Source organism: Phasianus colchicus, chromosome 14, assembly GCF_987193195.1.
Source record: "Phasianus colchicus chromosome 14, bPhaCol1.hap1.1, whole genome shotgun sequence".
Taxonomy (NCBI): Eukaryota; Metazoa; Chordata; class Aves; order Galliformes; family Phasianidae; genus Phasianus; species Phasianus colchicus.
The window spans coordinates 15,298,463-15,323,229 of NC_143449.1; the positions used below are offsets into that span (position 1 = coordinate 15,298,463).

The following is a 24,767-nucleotide window of genomic DNA, read 5'->3' on the forward strand; positions in this document are numbered from 1 at the left end:
TCTTCGTATCAAACTTCACAGAACCCTCTTCTTCTGGGTATCTGATTTATCGGGAGGCCCAGAAACAGTTTCAAATTCAGAAACCCAAGGAGTGGTGTTAGTGAGAAATACAATCTCCATGTAAGAGCCACGGATGGGTATGTTTCTGCATCAGCTTAGCTGAGGTAGCAACACTCTGTATCAGTTCTATCATCACAGCATCTGCATGCTTCTCAGCTTCCAGTGTTACGATTCTAAAGCAATGAGGTGATGCTTTTCCCCTACTATAGGTGGGAAAGTGATGTACAGAGATACTAAGCCCAGATTCACGTTTAAGTCTTTGAAAGTTAGCTACAGTTTTGCTGCAGAGCCAGACCATTTGTCAGACCTCGCATCCAGAGATGCCCACAGCAAAGCACAAAACTGAGGAAGGAATATGAAGACTTTCATATCCCATCCCCAAACACCCTCTCCACTGGAACATGTGAGCCATCAAAGTAGCTCTAAAAGTAAAGGCTGAGCAAACTGCATCCAGGCTGCAATAAGCATTCATGCTAACCCCTGTACATTTTTCATGCATAACACCATATTTTATTACTGATTTAATTGACACTTCTAAGTCTTGCAGACCAGTGAGGTGAAAAACGAGCTCATTTCAGAGCAGCAGGGTGAGCTCGCTCTGCCCACCAGTGGGAACATTTCCTCCACTCCTGCCTCAGCAGGGTTACCTCCTTCCAGGAGGAGCTGTTACCTCCTTCCAGGGCTTGGTTTCAGTATACAGGCCTCATTTGGTCAATGTAGTAACTCCTGTAGAATGTAAAGATCACCTGTCAAAGGTGAGAGCGGTTCTTGGAAGGCAGCTGCTCTGCCAGAGCCAAGCACAGCGTTTATCAGGGAGGTGCTGGAAAGACCTTGGACCAGAAGTGTGAACTGTATCACTCCCATCACAGCACCTTTGAAAATCAGGGGCTGAGCAAACTGTACCAGAGAGCAGAAATGTCCTTTCTGGAACTCACAAAGCAGTGAGTTCTGACAGCACTGCCTCACAGCCTCTCCTTCCCGTCTTCCAGTTCTCCAGTCTCAGTGGCCCATTTGTCTGGAGAGAAACAGCCAAGAGAAACCCAACTTGAAGCCCTCCTGCTCGGCATTGGAGGCATTAAAGATGCATCACAGAAAAGGCTCGAGTAAAACAGAGCTATGTTGGAAGCATAACATCATCAGAGGGCTCTGTGAGTATCTGCAAAGCAGAGCCAAACCAGCCAGGGCAACTCCTCGGATCCAGAAACAGAGCAGAAGTTGTGCTGCTGCAGACGGAGGGCTGGAGGTGCACTGCCCAAGAGCTCCGTTTTGTGCTTTGTGTATGACTTAAGGAAAAGTAATCAGCGTAAGCATAAAAGCAGCAGTTTTGCTCCTGCCTCTTCAGCCTCAGCTCCCACAGCCCTGATTTCCCTGTTCACACCCCGGCTCTGCCATCACACCTGGCCCAGCATCACCTGCAGGAGGTGCGGTAGGATCTGCGGGGCTCAGCACTGCCTTCTCCCCGTGCTGCCCTGAGGGATGGGCGCACTGTGCTGCGGGTAGGGCCGGGGGTAGGGGCAGGGCAGGGCCGGCCCCGCCGTAAGCCGATCTGCTCTCAGCTGTCCGCGGCGCTGCGGTGGAGCGAAGGGAGGGTGAAGGGGAAAGAATTCGGCTCGTCTAAAAATAGCGGCCGCGCAGCCCCGTTGGTGCCGCAGCCCGGGCTGGAGACCCCCGCACGGGGCTGCGCTTGCGGGGGGATCGCTTCTTCTGCTGTCTGGGCGGAGTAGGTGGGGAGAGCCCTGCCTTGCCCTCACCGTGCTGCCTCCCCCCCGGCCTCGCTCTGCCCTGCCGCGTCTCCCCGTTGGTTTCGCCACGAGCGCTCCGTTGGAGGAGCTGGGGCATGTCAGGCTGCCCTGGGCGTTTCGCGGCTCTCCCTTCCCAGCACTTTATTTCGGGCGCTCCAAGGGGCTGCATCGGGTTTCCCCCGGCTGCCCTCCCCGCGGGGCAGTGTGTGCGAGACGCGGAGCCGTGCTCCTTCCCCCGACGGCGGCCCCGCTCCAAGGAGGCTTTGCCCCACCCCGCCGGAGAGAACGGGGCAGGAGAGAGGCCCTTTTTACCTGGAGTGAGAGGAGCTTCGGCTGCTATTGGGGGTCCCCTGCTCCTCTCGGAGCAGCGAGGAGAACCCCATCTGACAGAGCGGGTTCCCCTTTTCTCTCCAGCTCACCCCGTCCCTCGTCGCCCTCTCCTGGCTTTTCGCTTCTCTTTGAACAGCAACAGGCTGTCGGGCTGCGGCCCGGAGCCTTCCCGTGGTGAAATAGGGGTTGAGAGGGGCACCCCAATGGTGGGGGCCGGCTCTGTGTCACTCCTACCTCCTGGCGCCGGGACACCGTCCCAGAGCCGAGGGGCAGGAGGGATGCGCCTTGTTCCCCCACTCTCCCCTACCGGGGACTCGGGCTGGGAGATGGAGAGAGGGTGCTGAGACCGGGGGTTTGGGGGGCGTAGCTCCGGCTCTTTGCTGTAAACCTGCCGCCTCTTCTGCAGTGCCGAACGCTCGCGTCCTCCTCCTCCCATCCGCGGCTGCAGCTCTGCTGCTCCATCCCATTATTGTTAGGGGAGGATGCGAGCAAAAAACAAAACCCAACCAAAAAGCCAACACACCCAAGCAAACCACCCAGGCGCTTCCCTCCCCCCCATCTCTCTCTCACACACACCCCCTCCCGCTCCCCCCCCCCTTTCGCTGATCGGTGGCACTCCCAGGACCGGCTGCGCTTCCTTGGCCCTGGGGAGGGGAGGCAGAGCCGGAGAGAGGCGGGGGGAGGAGGGGGCCGGGGCCAGGCAGACACATACAGGGAAAATCGCTTTTGTCTCCGGCACGGCGAGCGGCGCAGGGGCTCGGTGCTGCGGCTGCCGGAGCCCCCCGCTCAGCGCCCGCTCCGCTCCCGCAGCACCGCGGCGGCACCGCGCCGGGGAGCGGGCAGCTCGCCGCCTCCTCTCTTCCTATTATTATTGTCATTTTTTTTTCCCCTCCTCTCGCTCTCTCTCTCCACCTCCCTTTCCGTCCGTGTGATTTCTGCCTTTTCGGCGTACAGAGGATTCCCCCCCTGCCCCCCCACCTCCTTCTCCTGCACGCACGCTGCCCCCCGCCCGAGATTTCTCTGGGTCCAGCCGGAATCCGCGAAGCTCCCGGGGATTTTCCCACCCAAGCTGGGGTCTATGAGCGGGAAGGTGATCAAGCCCAAAGAAGAGAAAGATGCTTCCAAGGGTAAGGCAGGCGCAGCCGCTCCGCTCCCCAGCATGTTCCCCGGCCCGACCGCGGACAGCCCGACCTTACCGCTGGGAGGGGGGCATCGCTCTGTCTGCAAGTCCGTACTTTGGGGTAATCCCCCCTCCTCGCTCGTGGCATGGATGAGGGCGCGGTGCGGGGCGCTGAGTGTGGGGGGGGGCGGCCCGGCTCAATGCGGCACGAAAGTGCGTGTCCCCCCCCTCCCCATCCCTCCCCGCAAACCGCGCTGGGAGATCGCCATGGTGACGGGGGGGCATGGGCTGCATGCGGACCCCCCTTCCTTTAGCGGGGTGCCCCGTTCCGGGGGGGCACGCACAGGTGGCTCTGCCCGCGCTGCAGCGCTCAGGGCCGTGGGAGTGAGCTTCGGGGCAGTGCGTGTGTGCGGGGTGGGCATCCCGGGAGTAGTTCTTTCCCCGTGTGTTGGGATGGACGTGAGTGGCGGTGTGAGTGCTGCTGCTGGGACAGCCGGCCGAAGGGCACGCTCTTAGCGTGAGGGAAAACAGCAGTTCCTCACTTCTTTGTTTTATGAAAGGGAGCACTCTGCCGTCATTTACTTTCTTGCAGTCTGGGCGGCCAAACCCAAACGATTCATCCTTTTAGTTCTTTATTTTATCTTTTAAAAACAAACGACAAACTTCCGAGTTTCTTGATCCTGGAAGTTAGTGTTGAACGGCTCTTGTTTTATATACTTTTTAACCCTATCTTTCTCCTTCAGCTACATCTTGCTGAGACCCTTGGTGTTTTCACCAGACTTTTCCTTGTTTTATTGCATAAAAATAGCAAAGCCCACCATTCAGATGCATTGCGAAAATCTTCAGTTTTCCAAATGTCTTTAAATTACTTTCTTTGATGTTGAGTAGCTTTTTTTTTTTTTTTTAATATATTGGCCTTATTCACCAAAATACCCTTTAAATAATTTATCACGTAACACAGAACAAAAAGATTTCTGCATTTCTGAGGATTTATTTTACATGCTTTAGAGCTGTTACAGTCCAGCACACAAAGGATTTGCCATACTTGCATGAAAAACTTGCTCTTTAACTTAGGCTCCTATTCTGTGCTGCGATCACGAGTCGTGCTGACATCTTTGGGTTTGAAATTGCCTGTGTGCAGCCCTTTGACATGTGTGTTTCCAAATGCACAGGCAGTAGTATTTGCTGCTACTGAGGCAGTAAGGAGACACACAGGGCTGTGATTCCTGTGGTGACAGGGGGTGTGTATGCTGAGAATGCTCAGGGAAGCTGTTGGTGCTGATAGTGCTTGCAGGAGATGGATGTGCTCCTTTGGAGGCAGCAAGAAAAACTTTCTCTGTCACCACGGAGTAGAGACTGGCTTGAGATAGCACAGGAGGAATCCCATCTTGCAAGGTGATTTTAATACCTGCTGTGAACACAGGGCTGGGTTTGCACAATAGGCGTCGAGCTTTGTTAGTGAGAGCAGTGTGGGCCTTTCTTCCTTGAGGAGCTTTGGGCTGGGGCTGTGCAATCTCCACAACTCGGAGGGCCACGCTCTGCCCTGAAACAAGGAGCTGCTTTCTGCCAGGTGGTAGTGGCATCTTCTACCACCTGCTTTTGGGTGGGTCTGTGTTGAGGAGCCTGATGGATGGATCCAGAGCCCTGAGAGGCTCTGAATTTCAGTAGGAAACAGCACTGTGGAGCACGTAGTGACTTCTCACCGTGGATATTTTCAGAGGGATTATATCACACAGAGCCCGTGGTGGCTTCAGGGGGTTGTGCAGCGTGACAGAAGGACCAAGACCTGCTTTTAAAGGGATAGCTCTGATGGCATTTTTCTCTTAAACCCAAGAGGGACGGCCAGTTCTCTCTTCAGACATTCTGAGTCCTGCTGGGAAAATCCCATAAGGGCTGATCTGCTCTGGACTTGGCAGCTCTCACAGCTGCCTGTGGATGTTGGAGAGTTAGCTCTCCCATACTCCATGCAGCCTATGGATTGATGTTCTGCAGCCAGGGATGCCCACCTTTCCGTGCAAGTTCCTCCCGAGCTGTGGAGCTGCCCCGGGGCCAGGTGGGGGTCTATCCCCAAATCTCCCCCCAAAAGCCTTTGCTTTGCAGTTTGAGATCAGCACATCCAGTGTCCCCAGTGTTCTCTTTGGGGATGTATCAATATGACCTGTTTTGAGTGCAGTTTTGTTGACCTCTTGTTTAGATGAGAAGCACAGGGCAGCAGGAGGATGTAGGGCACTGGCAAGCGAGCCGAGATGCTGCAGTCCTCTTTGGGTTTTGGATCCGGGCCGTAAAGAGCTCGTGCTGCCCAGCGCTGCAGCCAAACTCTTTCCAGAGGCTGTCCTGCAATTTGTGTGGCTCCTCCAAGAAAAGCCAAGGGACGGCAGAGAGGATCTGAAACTAAATCTGAGGAATGGATTCGTCTGCATTTGGCTTTCTTTTTGCCAATTGGATTATGTGCTATCATCTTCCCCCAGCAGGGCAGACACGGGCAGGTCCCTTCCAATCACTTGACTGTCACTGCGAGGAAGTTGGGTGGCTCTGCCCAGAAGTCTGATAACCTCAGCCAGAAGCAGTGACAAAATACAGACTATATTTTCTTCTCCAAAAAGCAGAATGGGAGGAGTATTTTCCAAGCTGATAGCTCTAATGTGAGAAGAGCCTATTGAAATAGTGACAGTAAGGGTGAAGACTTTGGAAATAGAGGTACTGTTCTAATTTAGTGACAGGAGAAAACAAAGCACTTAAAGAAATCACCTGGCAGGAAAAATAGAAGTCAGGATTTTGACATATCTATTACTGCTTTTCCTGGCTTTATGGGAACGTAGTATAATGCAGCTTATGATTGAAAGGTCTGTAGAAAAGCTGACAAAAATAAAGAAGCTGATCTCAACAGTTATATTTCTATGGTACTGAATCATGGGAAAGCAACTTACTTGAGGGGCTGAAGTAGAGCAGCACGGAGGCAATGTGTAAGCTGACCACGTCTTGGTCTGAGGCCACAGAATCAAAATTAGCAGCAAGTGCAAAGCAGTGCAGGAAGGGGGAAGGGAACACAGTGTTGGTGTGCTGGGAGGCTTTATCAGAAGTTTGGGTACCAGTGCTTTTGCATCCCAAGCCACAACCACCAACACCAAAAAACTGACAGCCCTTCACCAGCCACAGGCTGATGTATGAAACTGGAATCTCTTTGGATTTGCGCTCTGCATCAGAACTTGTGTTTGTGTTGTAAGCATTTTACGATGCTGAGGAATGAGGAGTTAAACTCAATCGTTTTTTCTTTGCTTCCCATCATGAAGAAATCTCTGTGTCTCCTGTCTGAAGGCTGAGATTGCAGATCCCCTTTGAATAGATGCCTGCATCGCCCACTGGGAAGTGACAGCCAAAATCTGCAGCGCGACTCGCCCCATCCTGGATATTAACACCGTGGGTTACAATAGATACTCAGCTCTTGGCTGAGGTCCTGATCCATTCAAAATTCCCAGTGACACCAGTGGGAGTTCTCAGTGTCTGCCTGTGGCATTGCCTCTGATTAGTGGGTGGTTGTTAATGTGCCCATGCTTGGAATATTTACAGTAACTACCTTCTGTTATGACTCATTATCTTTAACTGGTTTTGGTTCCCCAAACTACAGTAACTCTCTGTGAAAGGTATTGTCCTTCCCTCTAGATCCCCAGACGGTGTTCCCTGACATCTGTTGGTAAAACACCAGCAATTAGAAAATGGACACTGCTTTTGAGATGAGGAAGCCAGCATGTTCCTGCCAATGCTTTCTGACTGATTTCAGTGCTAGCTGAAGAAATCCACAGTAAGGCAATGCTTTCAGGCACGAGCCTTGGGGTCTGTGATATTGTCAGTTCTCATACATCTGCTGCTCCATGGCACACTGCTCATCTGGTCCTGGAGGTAGTAGTAATAGATAGTCATCTTTTTTTTTTTTGGCTTCTAGAGGATGATTTAATAACAGTTGCTTCTTGGTAGATATCAAATCCCATCTTCAAAGGTAGAACTCCCAGGCAGGTGAAAGCTGGGTGATGCGGAGCCCCACAGGGCGTCACAGGGGGGCTGCGTGGGGTGGATAGCAGCATCCACAGATGCATACAGATTTGTATGGCTCAGGTTTCTGGCTTCTCTGATCTGTAGCCACCCACAGGATGCTGAAGACTTGTCACTAAATGTGTTTGTGCCATTTTTACTGTGATTTCCTGCAAGGCATTGGTCCCACCCCTATGCTTTGGGAATTCAGTGCTGTAGTGCAGTCTTGGGTCAAATTAGTGTTAATTTTCTTCTTCTGTTCCTCATTGTGTGTTATTGCTATAGTGTACTGAGGGAAGGAGATGGCTCCAGAGCTGTCAGCATGAGCTGCTTCCTCAGGGGCAAAGATGAGGCAAATCCTGTTCCTCAGTCTCTTCCTGAAGGCAGCGAGCAGAGGCTGTCATAAAATCCTCTGTGCAAACAAAACATCTGTAAATCTGGGAGGAAGACGTTCTCATCCCACAGCCAAGTGTTTTCAGATCAGGATCTCTGCGTGGGTTAAGGTATATTGGAGAGGAATTGCTCCGTTGATTGCTGTGAGATTAGAGGTGCATGTGATGCGTACAGTTTGGCTGTGGATATATTTAGGATTCAGCAATTCTATATCTGTTTGGTGGGACTGAAGCTTCCCCTTTTAGCTGAGCCTGGCTCTAGAGTCTGTATGCCCCAAGTATTGTTCTTCTTGCATCAGTTAAATGTGTTCTCCTGAAAAGATGCCCTGCTGCTCCCGAACACTCATCTTGGTCAAGCTTTCATGGAAATATTTATGTTAAAAAGACCGAAGTGAAATAATGAAAGGAGTCTGTTGGTTACTTTTTTTTTTTTTCCTGTTTTCTTTATTTCTGGTGGTGACACACATGAAGGGCTTCATTGTTGTTTGGTTTTGTGCTCAATATTTGTATTGGTTTGCTGAGAGAAATGAAGCTGAAAATAATTTGAATTGCGCCCTCAGGCAGGTAACAATTCAGTTCTTCTCGCAAAGGAGTGTAAAGTGAGACTGCTCTTCACTTAATTAGTTTTGTGAGAGCGGTGTGTGAGGCAAGGTCAGGGCTAAAGGAGGGAAGGGCTGGCTGAACGCTGCTTGCGTTGTCTGAATAATTAGAGCATCCTCCCGAGGTGGGAAGGAACAGAGGGACTGAAGTGGGAAGGGGAGATGCTCCTGAAATAGCACCGGTCTGCGATGCATCATGCATGCGCTGCTCAAGATCAGCTAAATTCAAACCAGTGGTGGTTCATTAGCTTTGATGCGGCCGTTGTGACTGCTGCTAAAATGAAGGTGTATTTATAGAGATTGCTCCGTGGCCCAAGTAATCTCTGGGTGATTTTCAGCTGAGGCTTGGCGTAACTTTGTCAATTGCTTTAAGAATGAACTGTTTAACCTGTACTTGGTGTTTCTGATACGTGTGCTTTAAGTTGTTGACTGCTTTAGGACAAATTTGGTTTGCTTTAGCGGGATCAGATCAAACTTGTGCATCATGTAATGCTCATCCGATGCAGTAATCTGTGAACATTTGCTGGCTTTTGTAAAGCAACTGCTTTATTTCAGCAACACGGGGACTTCAGTGGCACTGTTGAACTGTCTCCACGTTTGTGTAAGCTGTAACAACCAAGGCTGGCAGAGGAGATGCTGACTTATATCAGCGGTAGAGACAGCATCCATGGGGTTATCTTTCTAACCTTCCAGCTCCTCAGAACGCTGTGCCAGAGGGATGACTGTGTGCTGGAGTGACCTTGGCTGGGTGGACTCCTGCCTACCTCTGCTGGATGGGGAGAAAAGAGATGGAAGAGCTTGTGGGCTGAGATGATAAGGGAGAAGGCTTACCAATGCCTGTCACAGGCAAAAGGCTTGGACAGTTAATGCAACTTGTTGCCAATTAAAGTGGAGTTGGATGGTGAGAAACAATGAGGACCTTCCTGTCATGTCACGTCAGCCATGTGACTGGGACTTCAGCTCCTTGGGTCGTGGTTGCTGGGAACCCTGCAGCTCCATGAGGTTCATCTGGATATTAACCATACACCTGGTTTAATTACAGTTCAGGTGTTCTATTTCCCCCACAACTCTAGCCTGTTTTTGCAAATGTAGGTGGTCAGTAGGTAACAAGCATTGATTTTTTTTTTCTTTTTTATTCCATTTTTCTGTTAATTTTGTATATTGAATCTTCAGAGTTTTTCCTCTTATGTTGGAGGTGATGTTTTGAAAGTCTTTCTGACTTCCACTAAGTGAAAGGAAAAAGTGCAGGACATCTGCATAAAAGAAGAAAGATAGAATGGAGAGAAAATGAGAGGGTCAGAAAGGAAATGAGGAGAGGGAAGCAGAGAGCAGCTGTGGGTGCTCTCCATCCTGCTCTGTTCTCAGTCACAGTGCTTTGAAATCATGGGCATATTCTGTTCAGGTTGGACTTCCCCATGTTGTCAGCATGCTGTCAATTTGCTTACGCAGAAAATGTTTTTTCTTTGGATTCTGTGCCAGCTAGAAATTTCCATACAACTGTCTTTTCTGTTCAGTAGATGGATGCATTTCTTGTGTTGCTCTTGCACTTGCAATCTGCTCAAGCTGTGCTCCAGTCCTGCCTTGAGAACGTTAAATTTTTTAATTGTAATTACACACGGTGCTCCAAACTGCTGTCACTTATGCTTTGTTCCTCTAAGTGCTGCAGGAGGATGAGAAGCTTTGATGGAGCCAATTGCTGCTGCAAGCCAATGCCACGCTTATGAGGTGCAGGGCTGCAATACCTGAGCTGTGAAAGTCTGTTTCCCAGTGAAATAAAGCTGTGGTGGTGTCTGGGGGTTGTATTGGTGGCAATTGCAGCTGTCGGTTTGTCTTACGGGAATCATAATTTGTGTGAGAACGTGGCACAGAGCAGGTGCTCCCCCCGCTGCAGATGTTGAAGCAGCGCTTCTGATCTTAAGCAGGAGAAAAGTCTTTGCCACCCTGTGATGCAGAGTCAGTGCAGGTTTCATTGCCACGTGCTTTACTTACGTTCGCTTCTCATCTTGCGTACCGGTGACTGAATGTTCAGAGCCTGCCAAAAATAGCTAGCTGTTTTCAAGTGATCGGCCAAGGAGAACTAGAGGGACTTCGCTTTGCTGCTGCTCTTTTCCATTTTTCCTATGACCTCTGTTTGCTTCTCGGAGAAAAAAAAAAAAAAAGGACTTTTGGAAGTCAGTGAGAGGGGATTAATAAGTGAAATAAGTCCAGGGGAATTAAATAGCAATCTCTTGTTCACCTAGCAGGAAGGCTACAGCAGCAGGAAGACGTAAGCCAGTCCCAGCAGCTCAGATTTCATGGGCGAGGTGTAACACATCCCTGGGATCCGTCCTGTATGGGGAGGGCAATAAAGCATAAATCTGTTTTTGGCATTTTAATGGTTGAGTATGTTTGTTACTCAGCCTGTTGTATTTCCAGGCTTGTGGTAGTTGGTCACTGGAAAGCTGCATCCTTCTCTTTCCTTAGCTGGAGGGGGTTTCTTGCAAAGTAACAGTGAATAGACCAGCTTTCCAGCTTTGTTTTTAAGTGTGTCTTAGGGAGGAATCTTTCTCGAATGGTTTCTGTTGTGTTTGCAGTAACAAGCTGGCTAAAATAAAAGGCTTTTCACACAGGGTACCCAAGTAGTAGGGAGGTGGAGACGAGTAAAGCTTTGTGGATGCTCGTGCAGGAACCCATATACAAGCAGAAAGGAGGGAATAATGTTGAAGATGGGAGGAATGTAAAATTGTTCTTTCTTTTCATAGTGCAGTGAGGAGATATTACTGTTTAGGACACTTAAATTGCATGGCAGCAGTGAGTGTAGAGGAAAGCAGAGTTATGCCAAGGTGTGAAAATTGTCCTTTTTGTCTCAATGCAACTTTTGGAGTTTAAACATTTCTGTTTGTTCCTCCAGAGGAAATAAAGCTTCTTTGAAGCTGCTCAGAGAAATGAGGCAGGCTGGAATTATTTTGAGGAAAAGGATCTGAGCTCAGTGTGGGTCTGTGTTCCACCTTCAGCCCGAGAGGCCCTCCAGTCTGAGCTGGGACTGTTTCACAAGTATATTCAGAAGTGCTGAACTGATTTCTTTCTGGTCAATGTGAGGAATAGATTTTAGAATATAACACTTGATTCAATTTCTTTTGTCAGCGGTGCAGAGGATAGCAGGAAGATGAGAAGTGAGGCAGGCAGGTTTTGTATAGGAGCCTTTTGGATTGGAGGAGTATTGTTTTTATTTCAGTGCACATTGTAGGGTGAAGGATGAACTCCCAATTGCTTTGAGATTTGCAGGAAGAATAGGACATGGGGATGAGAACGCAAAGTGTGATGGAGTGGCAGGAGAAAGCAAGTCCTGAAAAACGTTGAATGTCAGAAAATTAGCTTATAAAAGGCTCTGGGGAGAGTGAGGAAGCTGGAAAATGTAATGGAAGAGGGGATATTATGGGCATAATTTATCACTGTTTCCAGGACTGTAGTAATAGCCCGGCTATGTATTTGTGGGTATGGATTTGTGAAGACCGTAAAAGAAGCGATGGAGGGAGCTTTGGCAGGGCAAGAGCAATGGGAAGGGTTTTGGTGAAGCTGGGGTCAGGGGGGAGATGAGGTCAGCAGTGATGCAGAGATGGAGATAGAGAAGCACAAGGAGGAAAAGTGTGTAATGAATCCCTTGCAGTTGCAGGGCTTTTCATAAAAGGGCAAAAAGTCTTTGTTATCACTATTAGTAAAACCATTTGACCCACTGAAGCAGCTGTGCATATTGAGCAGATAAATACCTTTGTATGTAGGGTTAGTGCACTTAGTTGGTTACCTCATTTTTTATCAGAGGGGTGTTTTGCAGATTGTCAGAAGACTGGGAAGTGGCAAGGAGAGGTTGGGCTCCTGGTCCTTATTGACAGAACCAGCTTTACAGATTTAAAACTCAAACTTTCGAAAAATCAAAGCAATAGTTATTTTAAAAACAAAGAGAGAGCCAGCTGTGTTGTGTGTAGCGACTCAGTCAAAGCTTGTGGATCCAAAAAAAAACCCATGTCATCTAGTGTGATTTTTCTCCTCTTCAGTGCACTAAGGGGAATTACCTTTGTGGTGCCTAAAGCTTGTGCCTTGTGTGCATCATCAAATATCCAACCACAAAGCTTCTTGTTTAAGTGAAGTCTTCAAATCACATTCCTTATATGGTTGAGAGGTTGGCTCTCCATTTACCATTTGAAATAAATCAATAAATCTCACCTGGACCTGCACCAGGTTGAGCCAAGTGCTGACCTATGGAAGCTGGAATGTTTCATCAGTCCCAGCCAGACCTCAGGCTCACAGAAGTGCAATTTGGAAGTACTGCTTGCATTTTGCAATGGGGAGCTCAGTCACAGAGGATGAGTACATTCACTGGTGTGTTATAGGCAGTGTGTAGCCCAGTGCACACGTCTCCATTGAATTTGCAATGTTCTCCTAGTAGACTTGATTATCAGATGTGATTGCTTGTGATTTGGCTGCCAAATCTTGGCTTCACTGATAAAAGCAACTTGAAAGAGAACTTCGGCATTTGTGTTTTGTAATGACATAAACAGGGTTATCTTCTGTAGTATTACTGAAGGAAAGGAATCCTGGAGGAGAGTGCTGTCTCTGGAACTCTGAGCAATAACACCAGGCTGTGTTTTTACACCAGGCACGCACATTTGACAGCCTAAAACACCTGGAAAAAACCGAACCTACTGTCACCCTGTCATGCAAGGTGCTGAGCAGCTCTACTTTTCATTTACCTGAAACCACTTAGCACTCAGGTTTGGGCCCTATATCAGTGAGCATCATATTTCCTGTCATGTCCCATTCCCACTATCACCAATTCTTACGTTAAATGTATTTCAGAAGGAGTAAGAGACTGCATGAGAGAGATGGAAGGAGTGACAAAAGGCTTAGCACACTTCCATCCCACTCACTGAAAACTGTGTGAGCAAGCTGCTCATCAAGGTGGGGCCTCCATCCCTGGGAGGAGATTACAGTGCATTACTTCTCTTTAGTAAAATGATTAAAATTGCATGTCAGTTCCTCAGCAAATTATTACCCTCAGGACAAAATATTTACCCTGTTCTTTTACACGTCTTTTCTTAAAGCCGTGTGGCCTCTTTGCTAGGATCTCTATTGACTGATGATAGCTGCACTTTTGCTATGCACAGGACACATGTATGAGCTCTGCAGGTGAGAGCTGGAGAGCTGATCTCTATTTATTTGGGTGACACCTTATGAAGAACAGCACTTGATGCAGCAGTGTCCTGTCAGGTTAGATTGAAATGCAGTTTGTGCTGCTCAGTATTGGTCTTGCTGAGTAATATCCTCAGTAGGAGCCTGACATGCTCAGCATTTCATGGTGCTGACCGCTGTGGTGCTGAATGAAGGATGAATATTTCAAATGTGGAGTCTTTCTTTTTTTTTTTTTTTTTTTTTTTCCTTCAGAAAGTGTAGTGCTATTGTGTTGAATTGATGTTGTGCTTTAAAATAAATCTGAAGAGAGCTAGAACAAACGGTATGTTTTGTTAAGAGGCTTGATGCTGCGGTGTGGAATTTGTGTGTAGGATAAATTGCTGTGATGGTTCCCATGATCTTAATAGAGAGCGAAGTATGTAAGACAAATAAATCTTGCTCCTGAGACTTGATCTCAGCAGAAAATGGTGAATAAAAGGTAGCAGAAACCTGTGTTTAGTTTGTATCTTCAAAGGTGGTCTGGGAGATGCGGAGACAGAGTATGGCAAGAAATCTTGCAAGGTGTGATCCTGGATGGCCTCAGGCAGAGCTGCTGCTTCTTTGCATCCCCTTTAGTTGCATTGTGTAATGGTAGATTGTGCTTTGGGAATTATGGCACCAAAAGCCAATCAGTCTCCTTCATTCTCTTCACATTTACCTTTTCCTTAATTATGTTTTACCTTCATTGCAAACATAAGGTTTGGCTCAGAGGTCTTGAAAGATGGTTATCACCTTGATATCTACGTTGGACATGGAGTCTTTAATAGATGGCAGTGTCAAATTTTGACCCTCCATCTAATACCTCCATGAGTTATGGATCTGTTGGTCCCATGTGCATTTTCTAATTGGCGTTCAGATTTGCAATATTGCTACGGATGTCTTTCTGTTTTACCACATAGAGAGAATGGCTCATGCTTTATAAATTGAAGCTAATGCTTCTTTGATTAGTATAAGTTTATTACCAGATAAACAGTATCTTCCTATGAAACGTGACTGTGCTTGTAGGCTTAATACCCTGGCTGCCCTGATATGACACATCAGTGGGTTGGCTGCTGATTAGGCCCAGCTAATGCAGCGTCTCAGAGCACCAGGCAGTTGAAAGCTTACAATTAAAGTGTGGGATGAAACCAGATCTGCCTTTGTTTTGAACTTCTAAGTCTCAGAGCATCGAAGCAGGCTGCCCTACTCTGCCCAGCATTATTTTCCAAGATGTAATTATTCCTTGCTCACTGACTTGAGTAAATCAATTAAAACTCCGTGCGTGTAACAAGGCTTTGACGTAAACTAATTGATCAGGACGTGCAGGCAAATGAGAAAGGTGTGGGACAGATTTTAAAGTAGAAGACTGAAATGTTACAGAGTGCTTTTTTGAGGTGGTGTGGTGGTAGCCAAGTTCCCACTTTCTGTACTGATGGGCTGTTTGCTGGGTGCAGTGGTGCTCAATGCCTCTTTGCTTCACTCAGGTTGGTCTCTTTGCAGCCTGTCCTGCAGGAATTGGATCTTGCTTTCATTCTCTTTCCATCATCTGAAAGAGTTTCAGGGTATGTGTGAAGGCTATTTCAAACTGCAAAGACTTATGGTTGCCCACCTCTTTGAGTAGCCTGATATGGTTTGCTAATTCTTTCCTATACTTTGGATACCTCTGGAAATAGATCCTTTTTTTTTTCTTTTTTTTTTTTTACCCCAGTTTTTCTACTTCTGTGAGATGCTATCCACAAGTTGAGAAGGGATGACAAACTCGTAAATCCTTTGGGTGCTCTTGGAAGGGCTTCATAAATCATTAGGACCTTCTTCTGATCAGCCAAAAGCACTGGAAAGGAAAGCAAAATGGGGATGGGTATATTGCCAGGAGGAGAGGCAGGAAAATTGGCCTCTGGTGAGGACCAGCCTTCCAGTTCGTCACTCCATCATATTTTTAGCGTTATAATTACTTCCCAATCTTGCTCTTCCTTCCCAGGAAAATAACGTTTTTGCTCAAGTTGCATGCAAACTATTGGGAATTGATGAGTTGAGTTGCCCGTGTTCCTGAATTCAGAATGATTGCTGGCTGTGAGCATTTTCCTGCCAGGCCTGGAGAAAGAGCTGATAAAAAGCAGCATTGCCAAATCTTATTTTTAGCTTCTGTCCTGTCGGGATTTTTTTTTTTCTTCCTGCTCTTGGTGTCTGTTTGGGGTTTTTTAGATGTGGAGTGTTCTTGTCAGGGTGTTCAGCACAGCATGGTGCCACGTGATTTTTTCTGTTACCCAGTGGTCTGGCCTGGCTGGCACCCTACGGCCGATGTATCTGTGCTGTTGATGGGACTGCCATGCTGCTCTTGTTGCAAGACAACTTGTAAAATAAGTGCACCGCCTTGGGCAAAATTAATTTCTTGGTATTGATGTGGTTATCACATTTCTCTCTTTCAGCTCCTTGCAGATATTGCTGTTGTCGCATTGACTTTATTTTTATTGTCCTGGATGAAGGCACTTGATGCAACTTGGTATCACAGGTGGCATACAGATGCTCAGGATGGCTTTGTGGGCACATCCCATGGCTCAGCATGGCACCAACCAACCCACTGGGATATTTTCACTTGGTTTGGTGCTGTTGTTCTCAGTGTGCCCTCTCTATTTGAGGACTCACTTTCCAAGCAAAAGCCCTCTGTAGCACTCTATGCAAGGCGGTATTTATTGAATGTGTCTGTGCAACTTTATTTTCTTTGCTTCTTTTCACATTTTTTCACTTGCTTCCTGGTTTTATTCTTGCTCTGGGCAAGGCTTGCCTTCAGATAGATGTGAAATTGATGAAAAACCTGTGCCCAGGGTGCGGACCAAGCTCTCTTGTCTTTGCTTCTGCTGCTATTAGTGCCTTCCTCCATCTCTTCCAGCCTCTTCCCTCTTTGTCCTGACAGCTAAATTGGAAACCAACTGCAGTTCTGCTTTTGCAGTATATTTTGCCTGAGGTACTAACAATAGGCTAAAACTGACTCGGATCATGATTTTAATTGGTTTGATTTTTGCCATTGGCTTTAGAAAAAAGAGCTATTTTAGTCCTTCCTCATCCTTGGTCGATTTTATTAATCCATCCATGGTTTTAAAAACCTCCAAGACTTTCAGCACAGAAAGGTAAGTCTTTGAATGAGGCTTACTCTGAAGTGCTGACATGCTTGGTGGTATTCGGTTTCCAGGGAGCAACAACTTTCCATGTAAAAAACTGCAAATTTGGAGGGATGTGACACCTATTGATCACTGTAAGGAATGTTTCATATGAGGCTGGAGGCACTTGAATGCCATTTTTTTTATACTTCCGGTTGTTCTACTTTTGATATGTCTCTTTGGACTGCTAGTCTTTGCTTCTAAGACCAATGGAGGATTGTTGGCGCCTGTAACCACAGAGCTGAGTGATGACACGTGTCTGTGCTGTTTTGCTGGGGGAAGAGAGTAGTCAGTTTGTTTTAATTTTTAATGCTTCGATTCTTTGGCAAACACCAGAGGTGTTGAAACTACTCACTCATGCAAAAAAATAAATGATGCATGCGTGCAGGTTGGGTGCCTGAAGGCATTTTCACAGGCGTAACTTCAGGCACACAGCTTCCAGAGCCTGGGCTCCTTCTGTACACATCTATACAGAGAAAGGACAGACAGCCCTTTCTGAGGGACCCTATAAGCATTCTTCAGCCCATTGCCACCTCCTGCCATCCCAGCTGTAGTTCACTGTTCTCCTGGTTGGACTGGTATAACCAATTAGAGATAATCTGAGTAGTAGAATAGCAGATCGTGAAGAGCAAATATACAGACAGCTCTGTCCTTCTGTCCTTAGTGTCCAGTTGTGTGCATGCTTTGGTTGCCTCATGCTTGATGGCTTGTCTAGTTTGAAATGCAGCAGTCTAAGCCTTTTTTTTTTTTTTTTTTTTTTTATGAGATGTTAAAATGACAGATGCAATTTGGGTTAACTTGAAGCCTTACGTCCTTTGTTTCCAGGAGGCATGTCTGCTTGGCTGAATTAGCCGCTAACTGCGTTTTTGAACAGTTTCTTGCAGAGACCTACAGCTGTGTGTTCTTTGTATGGAAGTTGAGTTAGTTTCTAGGGGAGGTGATCAGTCAGTGACTTACTGAGCTCAGGTTCTGCTGTCTGATGGTGGCTGTGTGGTAGAACTTGGATTTTTGTAGGTACAGCAGAACTTTTCAGTATTTTCTGCCTTGTATGAAGGAGATGCTTACTGGAAGGCTTTTCCTTGCAAGTAGATAAATGAAGTTTTCCACGTCTTTTTGACATGGAAAGTTCTCATTCTTAATATTCTTAATCCAAATTAAAATGCTGCTTCTAGGAAGAGCTGTGGAGACAGCCAGCGGCACACAGGTGGCACAGTGAGATGACTTATTACTCTCTGATCTAAAGCAGTAGTGATAATAATTAAAACCCCTATGAAACTCTATTTAACCTAAAATAAATGACATGTAAAAGAATTCTTATCCCAGACTCTTTGCCTCTGTGTGTTACATGATGGAGTGTATTCCTGCAGTTGCAGAGATGCTGATTGTTGTCTTCTAAGCCATTAAGTCCTTTCTCAGTGTAATACACATAATGTGTGAAAGCTTTCCTTAACTGAGTGGTAGATATTAAATATTTCATATTTTGGGGATTTCTTGTTTGCTTCGTGTGTGTGGGCTCTACCACAGTGCTTCACTCCTGAAAGTGGATCCCCAAAAGACCAGATTTTCCAGGCTGCTTAGTTAAGTAAATTCTTCTCATTATTAATAATGCTTTCACAACCTGGTGCTTCTCATTTCAGTGGAAAAAAAAATAAAAAGATTAAATGGCCACACGTCCTCAGACTCATAGTGGTGGTTATGCAAGGAAATCTATCTAGATGCCACTCTAACTGTTCATTTTTGTGTGTTTTCATGTAGCAGTGTTGCTATCAAATAGTGCGATAGCGATGGAAGTTCTCACCAGATGAGGACTGGCTGAGCACCAAGCAGGGAGGCAATCTCAGAAGCAAGAAGTTGGAGGAGATTTAATGCCTTTAATGCTGTCATTTGGATGGGCAGCACAGGCTCAGGATTATACGGTTATTTCTCTTGCCATTGACTTTTTTGTCTTCTGAAAACACTTTGGGGCATCTTTCAAAATAGCATCTCACTGTCCCTGAACTGAACGTGCCTGGAAGAAGTTAGTTGTTCCAGATTCAGTGACAGACTGCACAGAAACACCTTTGTGGTGGAGCTGCTCAGTGACCACGCCGTGCGTGTGTGGTTATTGGATGTTTCTTGTGTACGTGTGCTGTGCTTCTGAGTGTTAGGAGGCAGCAAGGAAAACAAAGAGGAAAAGAGCACAACGCAGGATGAGCAACTCCTCAGCAAATGCCTGTGTGTTGTTAAATGACAGCAGTGCAACAGAAAATAGTGGAAGACCAAGAGCCAGGAGACAAATAGCACCCACCCTTGACTTCTATTCCTGAGCAACTTTCTTCTTGCAATAAAATGGCCACTTCCATGTTTTGTTGCTTTATAGCACGCTGAAGGATGAGCATGCTGGGAAAGGTCTGCACATGCACAGCTCACGGGATGCCCTCTGAAATACTCCTTGGAGAGGGGAGGGGGAGCAGCTGCAATGCACGGTGTGATGCCATGTTCATGGCTCCAGCTGTGACTGGGCTGGCTTATCTGCATGGCAGAGCCCTGAGGGTTGTGTCAGTCTCGCTGCTGCATCCCATGGTGTTGCTCTTCATCCAGCTCAAACGCAGAGCTCCTGTTCCAACAGGAGCTGGCACTTGCCTGCAGCATTCTGCAGCATTGTGTGGTGCAGTGCCCCCCTTAAGTACCAGGAAAGCAAAGCAGCACAGGTACTGTTTATCTTATTAGAGTAGTATAAGCTTTTCAGTAGTGCTGCTCTACAGGGTCTCTCCATGTCTGTGGTGCTCTGTGATGTGTGCCCTGATGGTTTCCTGTCCTGAATGTTATGTGCTGAGCCTTTAAACACTTAAGAAAATAAAAAGAGGCTTTGGGGCAAGCAGCTCCCATGGTCTGAGACAGGCATCTGGAAGGGGAGGGAAGTGATGCCGTGGAGGAATAATGTCTCCTGCCATTCAGTTCTTCATAGGTCCCATAGCAGAAATGATTTAAAATTAATCTGGAGCTAACTCTGCAGGCAGAGAGCTGTGCTGTGCACCAGCTTCCAGGTGGATTTGCACACTCCAACTGATCCCAGGACATCCCTCTGGAATTTCTGAAGGATTTTCACACTGTGTGGGCTTCAGACCTCCTGCTGGTTGGCTGTTGTGGGTGTGAGTGTCCCTGGTTGTCAGGAGAGCACAGATTGCACAATTACTGCACCTAGCCTTTTTTCTGGACCTAATGGAGGTCCTCAGCTCCTGGAGCACAGCTGAAGGTGTTTGTGCCCTTGGTGTCTGGGTGCTTTTGGGATCTGTTCCTGACCCTTTCCTTTTCCTCAGCCCCTCCCTCCTTGCTTCCCTTTCTGCTCCACAGCTGCCAACATCAAATCTCTGCCTGCACTACCCTTCTTTCCTCCACAGGTGCTAACTGTTCTTTCCTTTAAGTTGCCCGATTGAATAACGTAATTAGGTTAATTAAGAGCAATTGTCTCAACCTGCATTTAACTTGGAGTTTGCTCTTTGAGATCTGTTGAGAGGATTTTTATGCCAAAGGCTTGACTGATGTTTCCCAGTGAATTAGCCAAATGACACAGCCCTTTTCTTTCTGCCCTTAAACCGCCACGCAGATCTCCAGTTTGTAGGCATTAATTTATTTGTGTGCAGAACAGGGCCATGACTGACGCAATCCAACGATCTTCATTTAATTTCTTACAATTACATTGGCTAATTGGAACTTTTAAGAGAGCTTTTAGTTGTTACAGATAGACAGGTGCCTCACTGTTTGTCTGTGGACTTGCATTATAACAACTTCAATCATCAGCCAGTGATGGCCATGTGTTAATTACTCCTTTTGTGAGATGAAGCTGGCAAATGAATCTTCATCAGGCAACTGATGAGTACATCTGTGACTTTGTAATTTAAAAGTAAGGTTAATAAGGCCAGGTCCTGGTGGGAATCAACTGGTGGTCTCTACTGTGAAGATAATGAGCCTGGCTTTCCAGTTTACATGCCTCTATTTTTAAAGATTGGCTAAATTAGTAACCAGAAGCAGATGTGAAGGATATTATCCACTCTTCAGATGTGAATTGCATCTGTGTAGAATAACCAAATCACACTTCTTCAGAAATACAGGTGTGTACCTTCTGGAATGAAATGTTAATAATTAAATATCTGTTCCAAGCAGTGCTGGTGTTGCAGGGTCCCTTCTGCAATCATCATGCTGGGCTTTCATCAGACAAACTTGGTTTTTGCTACTGCTCTGTTACAACTGGTGGTTCACTGCAGTGGATTTATTTGGCACCTGAACCTTGCATTAATCTGTGTGCAGCTGTGAGTGGCTGGTGGCTGGGAGGCACCTGTCCACGCCGTGGAAATCAGCAGTCATTCATACTCTTGTTCTCTTTTCCTTCTTAGAGCTATTAAAATGGTATCTATTTCATAGTGGGTCGTGTGTGATTGTGTGTTTTATAGTGAAAAATGAGCCAAAAAATGTAAACCTTTGTGTGAGCACTGTAATGCAGCTGAATTGAAGAGAACAGAACAGAACCCTTCAGTCCCCCAGAGTTGTCTCATCTAGCTTGCCCTCCATGGAAACTGGGTACATCTTGGCACTGACACCTGCACCCAGAATCCTTTTTGCACAAGAGGTCACCTGCCCTTACCAAGAAGGCTGTACTTCGTGGTGAGGTTTGCATTTTATACTTTTATATAAGATCAACTTCTGCATTTCTTATGCCTTGCTGGTGATCTCAAAGGCAGTATGGGGATGGTGTTCAGAGATGCTCCCCTGCATCACGGGGATTGAAAGACTGGCTGGAGCTGAGCCTGAGATGGATGCTTCTACATCCCTTTGCCATCTGTGGCACTTGCTTTAAAATCCAAGAGCTGAAACTGGAGTCAAATGTTTATTTTATTTTTAGTGCAGAAAATCATATTTTCCTGAAACTTGTAGCTTTCCTGTTAATGTAAATTGTAGACACGCACTAACAGCTATAAATACTAAATACTACTCTTGCAGTTACAAGGCAGTATTAGTATATAATTTTAATCAGATTTATTATAGAATGTTGATAAAAATGAGCAGGATTTTAAAATTAATTGGTATCTCTTTACTGTACATTATGCTGTATGCACTGTGTGTTCTAGACTGGATTATGTGTGAATGTTTTTGTGCTTTAAGTGAGAAGTAATCAGGCAGAAGAAGTCCTAAATATAATAAAGCAAAATTGATTCATTAAGTTACATTCATGTTCAGAACCAGGTGTAGACTCTCAAAATATATCCCAGAGAGAAGATGACTTGCAGAGTGATGGATGGTGGGGGAAGCAACTGGGGTAGTAGTGCAATGGCCAGCAATGTATGCTCTTAACAATGTATATAAGAAGAATACTTGCATGTATATATATAAAAGAATATTTGTAAACCTATTAGATCTAGTAGTAAAACTTTGATTTGCCCTGTCGCTGCTTATCACTCCAGCTGTTAGTGGTTTATGAGCCTTTTTTGGTAGTGTCCCTATTACCAAAAGATGGGGTTATGTGCTATACTGAGTGACCACATGACTTTGCTGTAACATCTTTATGTGAAAGTCTTCAAACTTATAAGACCAATTTGTCAGAACAAAAAGTATGAACTATTAGCAGGCAGTTCCTCTGCAGATAGAGGACTTAAAGATGAGGTGATGAAACAGTCCTCAAAAGGGAAAATACTTTTGATAAGTCAGTATGTCATTGCAGATCACTTGAGTGCAGGATGCAGTGCAGACCCCACTTTGCAATGATACTGTCTTTCAAACTGGAGGATGGGGATGTTTAAAATTTTCCAGAAGCCTGTTTGTCGCAATGAATGAACAAGCAGGGGCAAACTGGCTGGCAAATGTTCACCAGTGATGGGCTGAGCAGCTGCTTTTGTTAGGAAGAAGCTGCCTTTCATCACAGCTAGCCCAAAATGCAGCAGTCTCGTGTTAATCAGACGCCTGTGCTTATTTTCCAAGGTGCAAAAGTATCTGAACTTATTTACGTAAATAATATGAAATGGGAAAAAAAAAAATAACAAAGCCACAAACACTGCAAATACACCCCAGTAGCAGTTTGCCTTCATAGTTTATGGCTCCCTTGGTAGTTTGTGCTGTTGAACATTGATTGTAGCAGCAATTCTTACCAGATGCAAGGTGAAGTGCAAGACCTCAGGCTTATAGCTGTGTGGTGGCAATGAGTTCATTTCAATCCTTGCATCGTATTCTGCAGCTTTTCCAGAAGGTGTCACTTCGTAAAGGAAAAGGACTGATACCTTCAGATATCAGTCTTACTTCAAGCTTTTAGTTACTTTGCATTCAGAGCTGTGTGATGTGACCATGTCCCTGAATCAGCACACCTCGTCAAACAGACAGGAAACAGAGGGGAAATTGGGAAAGTGCTGCAGGGTAGAGCATTGTGTGGATACGGTAGGGTAGAAGAAGGTTGTCAGGTGCTAAAAATGTGGCTATTACTTCTGCTGTATGCAGAATTTGGTGGCTGTGCATTGTTAATGTACTAATGCTCTACTCCCACTTCAGTCTGTTGCAGAGCTCTTATGCTGACTTTGGTGACACTGAGGCTTGTTTCGTTGCTTGGAGCATGTATATGTAGAGAGGGAATGGGGAATTACAGGAGAATATGTTTTAAACTGGAAAGTGAATGTGCAAGCACTTCTGTATAAGGGGAGAAATGCACTCTTTGCTATTGAGGAACAGGAATATATGCTCTTATCCTTTGTGCCTTTACACTTCAGCTGTAGCTCAGCTGAGGAAACATTGAACGTTGGTATCTTCCAGGTAGATCAGGATTTGGATTCTGAAGGTGGTCAGACCCAGCATGGCCATTGTACTGAAGGAAAGTCTCTTAGAGAAGAAATCCCTTGCATGTATAACACACTTTTACAAGTCTTAGCATAGGCCCCTAAAGCTATGAGTCTGTGGTGGGCAGAGACTTTGTCATTTTAGCTTTGTGCTAAAAAGTGTTTCTGACAGCCATTTTTGCTTTAAAAAGAGGAAAAAAACCCAAAAAGAATCATCAAAGAAGCCAACTTGTTATTTAACTGGAGAGAAGCTGCATATATCATTGTTTGATGGAATGTGAGCCATCTCTGCACAAGGATGAAGGGAGGCATTCCAGCGAAGACCAAAATGCTTCACTGTGCACATAACAAACCTTCCTTTTCATGTTACACAGCTTTCAGCATGTGTAACCCACACATATAACAGGTGAGTTACTCACTTCCATGTCTGTTGAGAATCAAAGCAGTTTGCACCTTCCTTTTGCACGTAGCAGGTCTCCCAAGCAGCTGGACAAATAGATTCCCATTGGGTGTTCCATGCTCTGAAGAGGTTTAGGGTATAAAATGTTTTTGGTGTTTTGAAAGAGTGAAACAGGGCATTGAATTTTGTTTGGTGCTGGTAATTGTGCAGCATTTGGTATCTGATGGGAAGGAATGGCACCGAGCAAGAAGCAGCCATGTTAATTGACTGGTTGGCTTTGTTTAATTTCTGTTATAGCGAGAATGCTAAAGTGATGACTCAGTGAGCCATGTGAAGATGTAATCTGGAAATGCCGTGGAAGATAATGGTCCCTTCTAATATAGTTTGATCTGAATATTGCGCGTAGACTTGTGTCATCATTGATTTTCTTTGCAGGAAGAGGTACTCACGTCCCAGATATTGCAATTGAAAAGGAGGAGAAAAAAAATAAAGCAAGCCATATAGCCTGTGGCTGCTGGTGGGCTGATGAGCTAAACAAGTGGTGAGATTTGATGTTCAGACGGGCTGTGGCAATTACAGGACAAATGCAGCTGAGCAAAGATGGACTTTTTTACAGGAGAGGCTGTGCCTTAGTGCAAAGTGCAGCATTACCGTGATGGTAGGAAACCATGGTTATTTTGCTGGCTAGATCCTATCTCAAAAAGTACCCATGGGATGGCAGTGCAACTACTGAACCTCAGGATAGTTTTCAGTTAGACTTCCAAGTATCTGCAGGTTTCAGTGCATGCAGAAGCTGCTGGGACGACGCAGCGTGCAGCACGAGCTGCTGGGAAGAGGCTCTGAAGGAGGAACTGTTTCCACATGTGTTGTGGGAAGCTTTCATGCAGCGGTGTGGTCACTTAAAAGTGCAAAGCGAACATTTGTGCGCTGCTGCTGTAGTCTCTGAAGGCAGGAGTGATTCAGAA

The 24,767-nt window shown here is 46.1% G+C and overlaps 1 protein-coding gene across 1 annotated transcript in view; it reads left to right on the plus strand.

The window, feature by feature from the left end:
- Positions 1-2,553: 2,553 nt before the first annotated feature.
- Positions 2,554-24,767, plus strand: part of FGF13 (fibroblast growth factor 13) — a 211,141-nt gene continuing 188,927 nt past the window's right edge. The window contains exon 1 of the mRNA XM_090150319.1: positions 2,554-3,259. Within this exon, the coding sequence (XP_090006445.1) occupies positions 3,211-3,259 (49 nt within the window). The 5' untranslated portion in view covers positions 2,554-3,210. The remainder of the gene's footprint in view (positions 3,260-24,767) is intronic.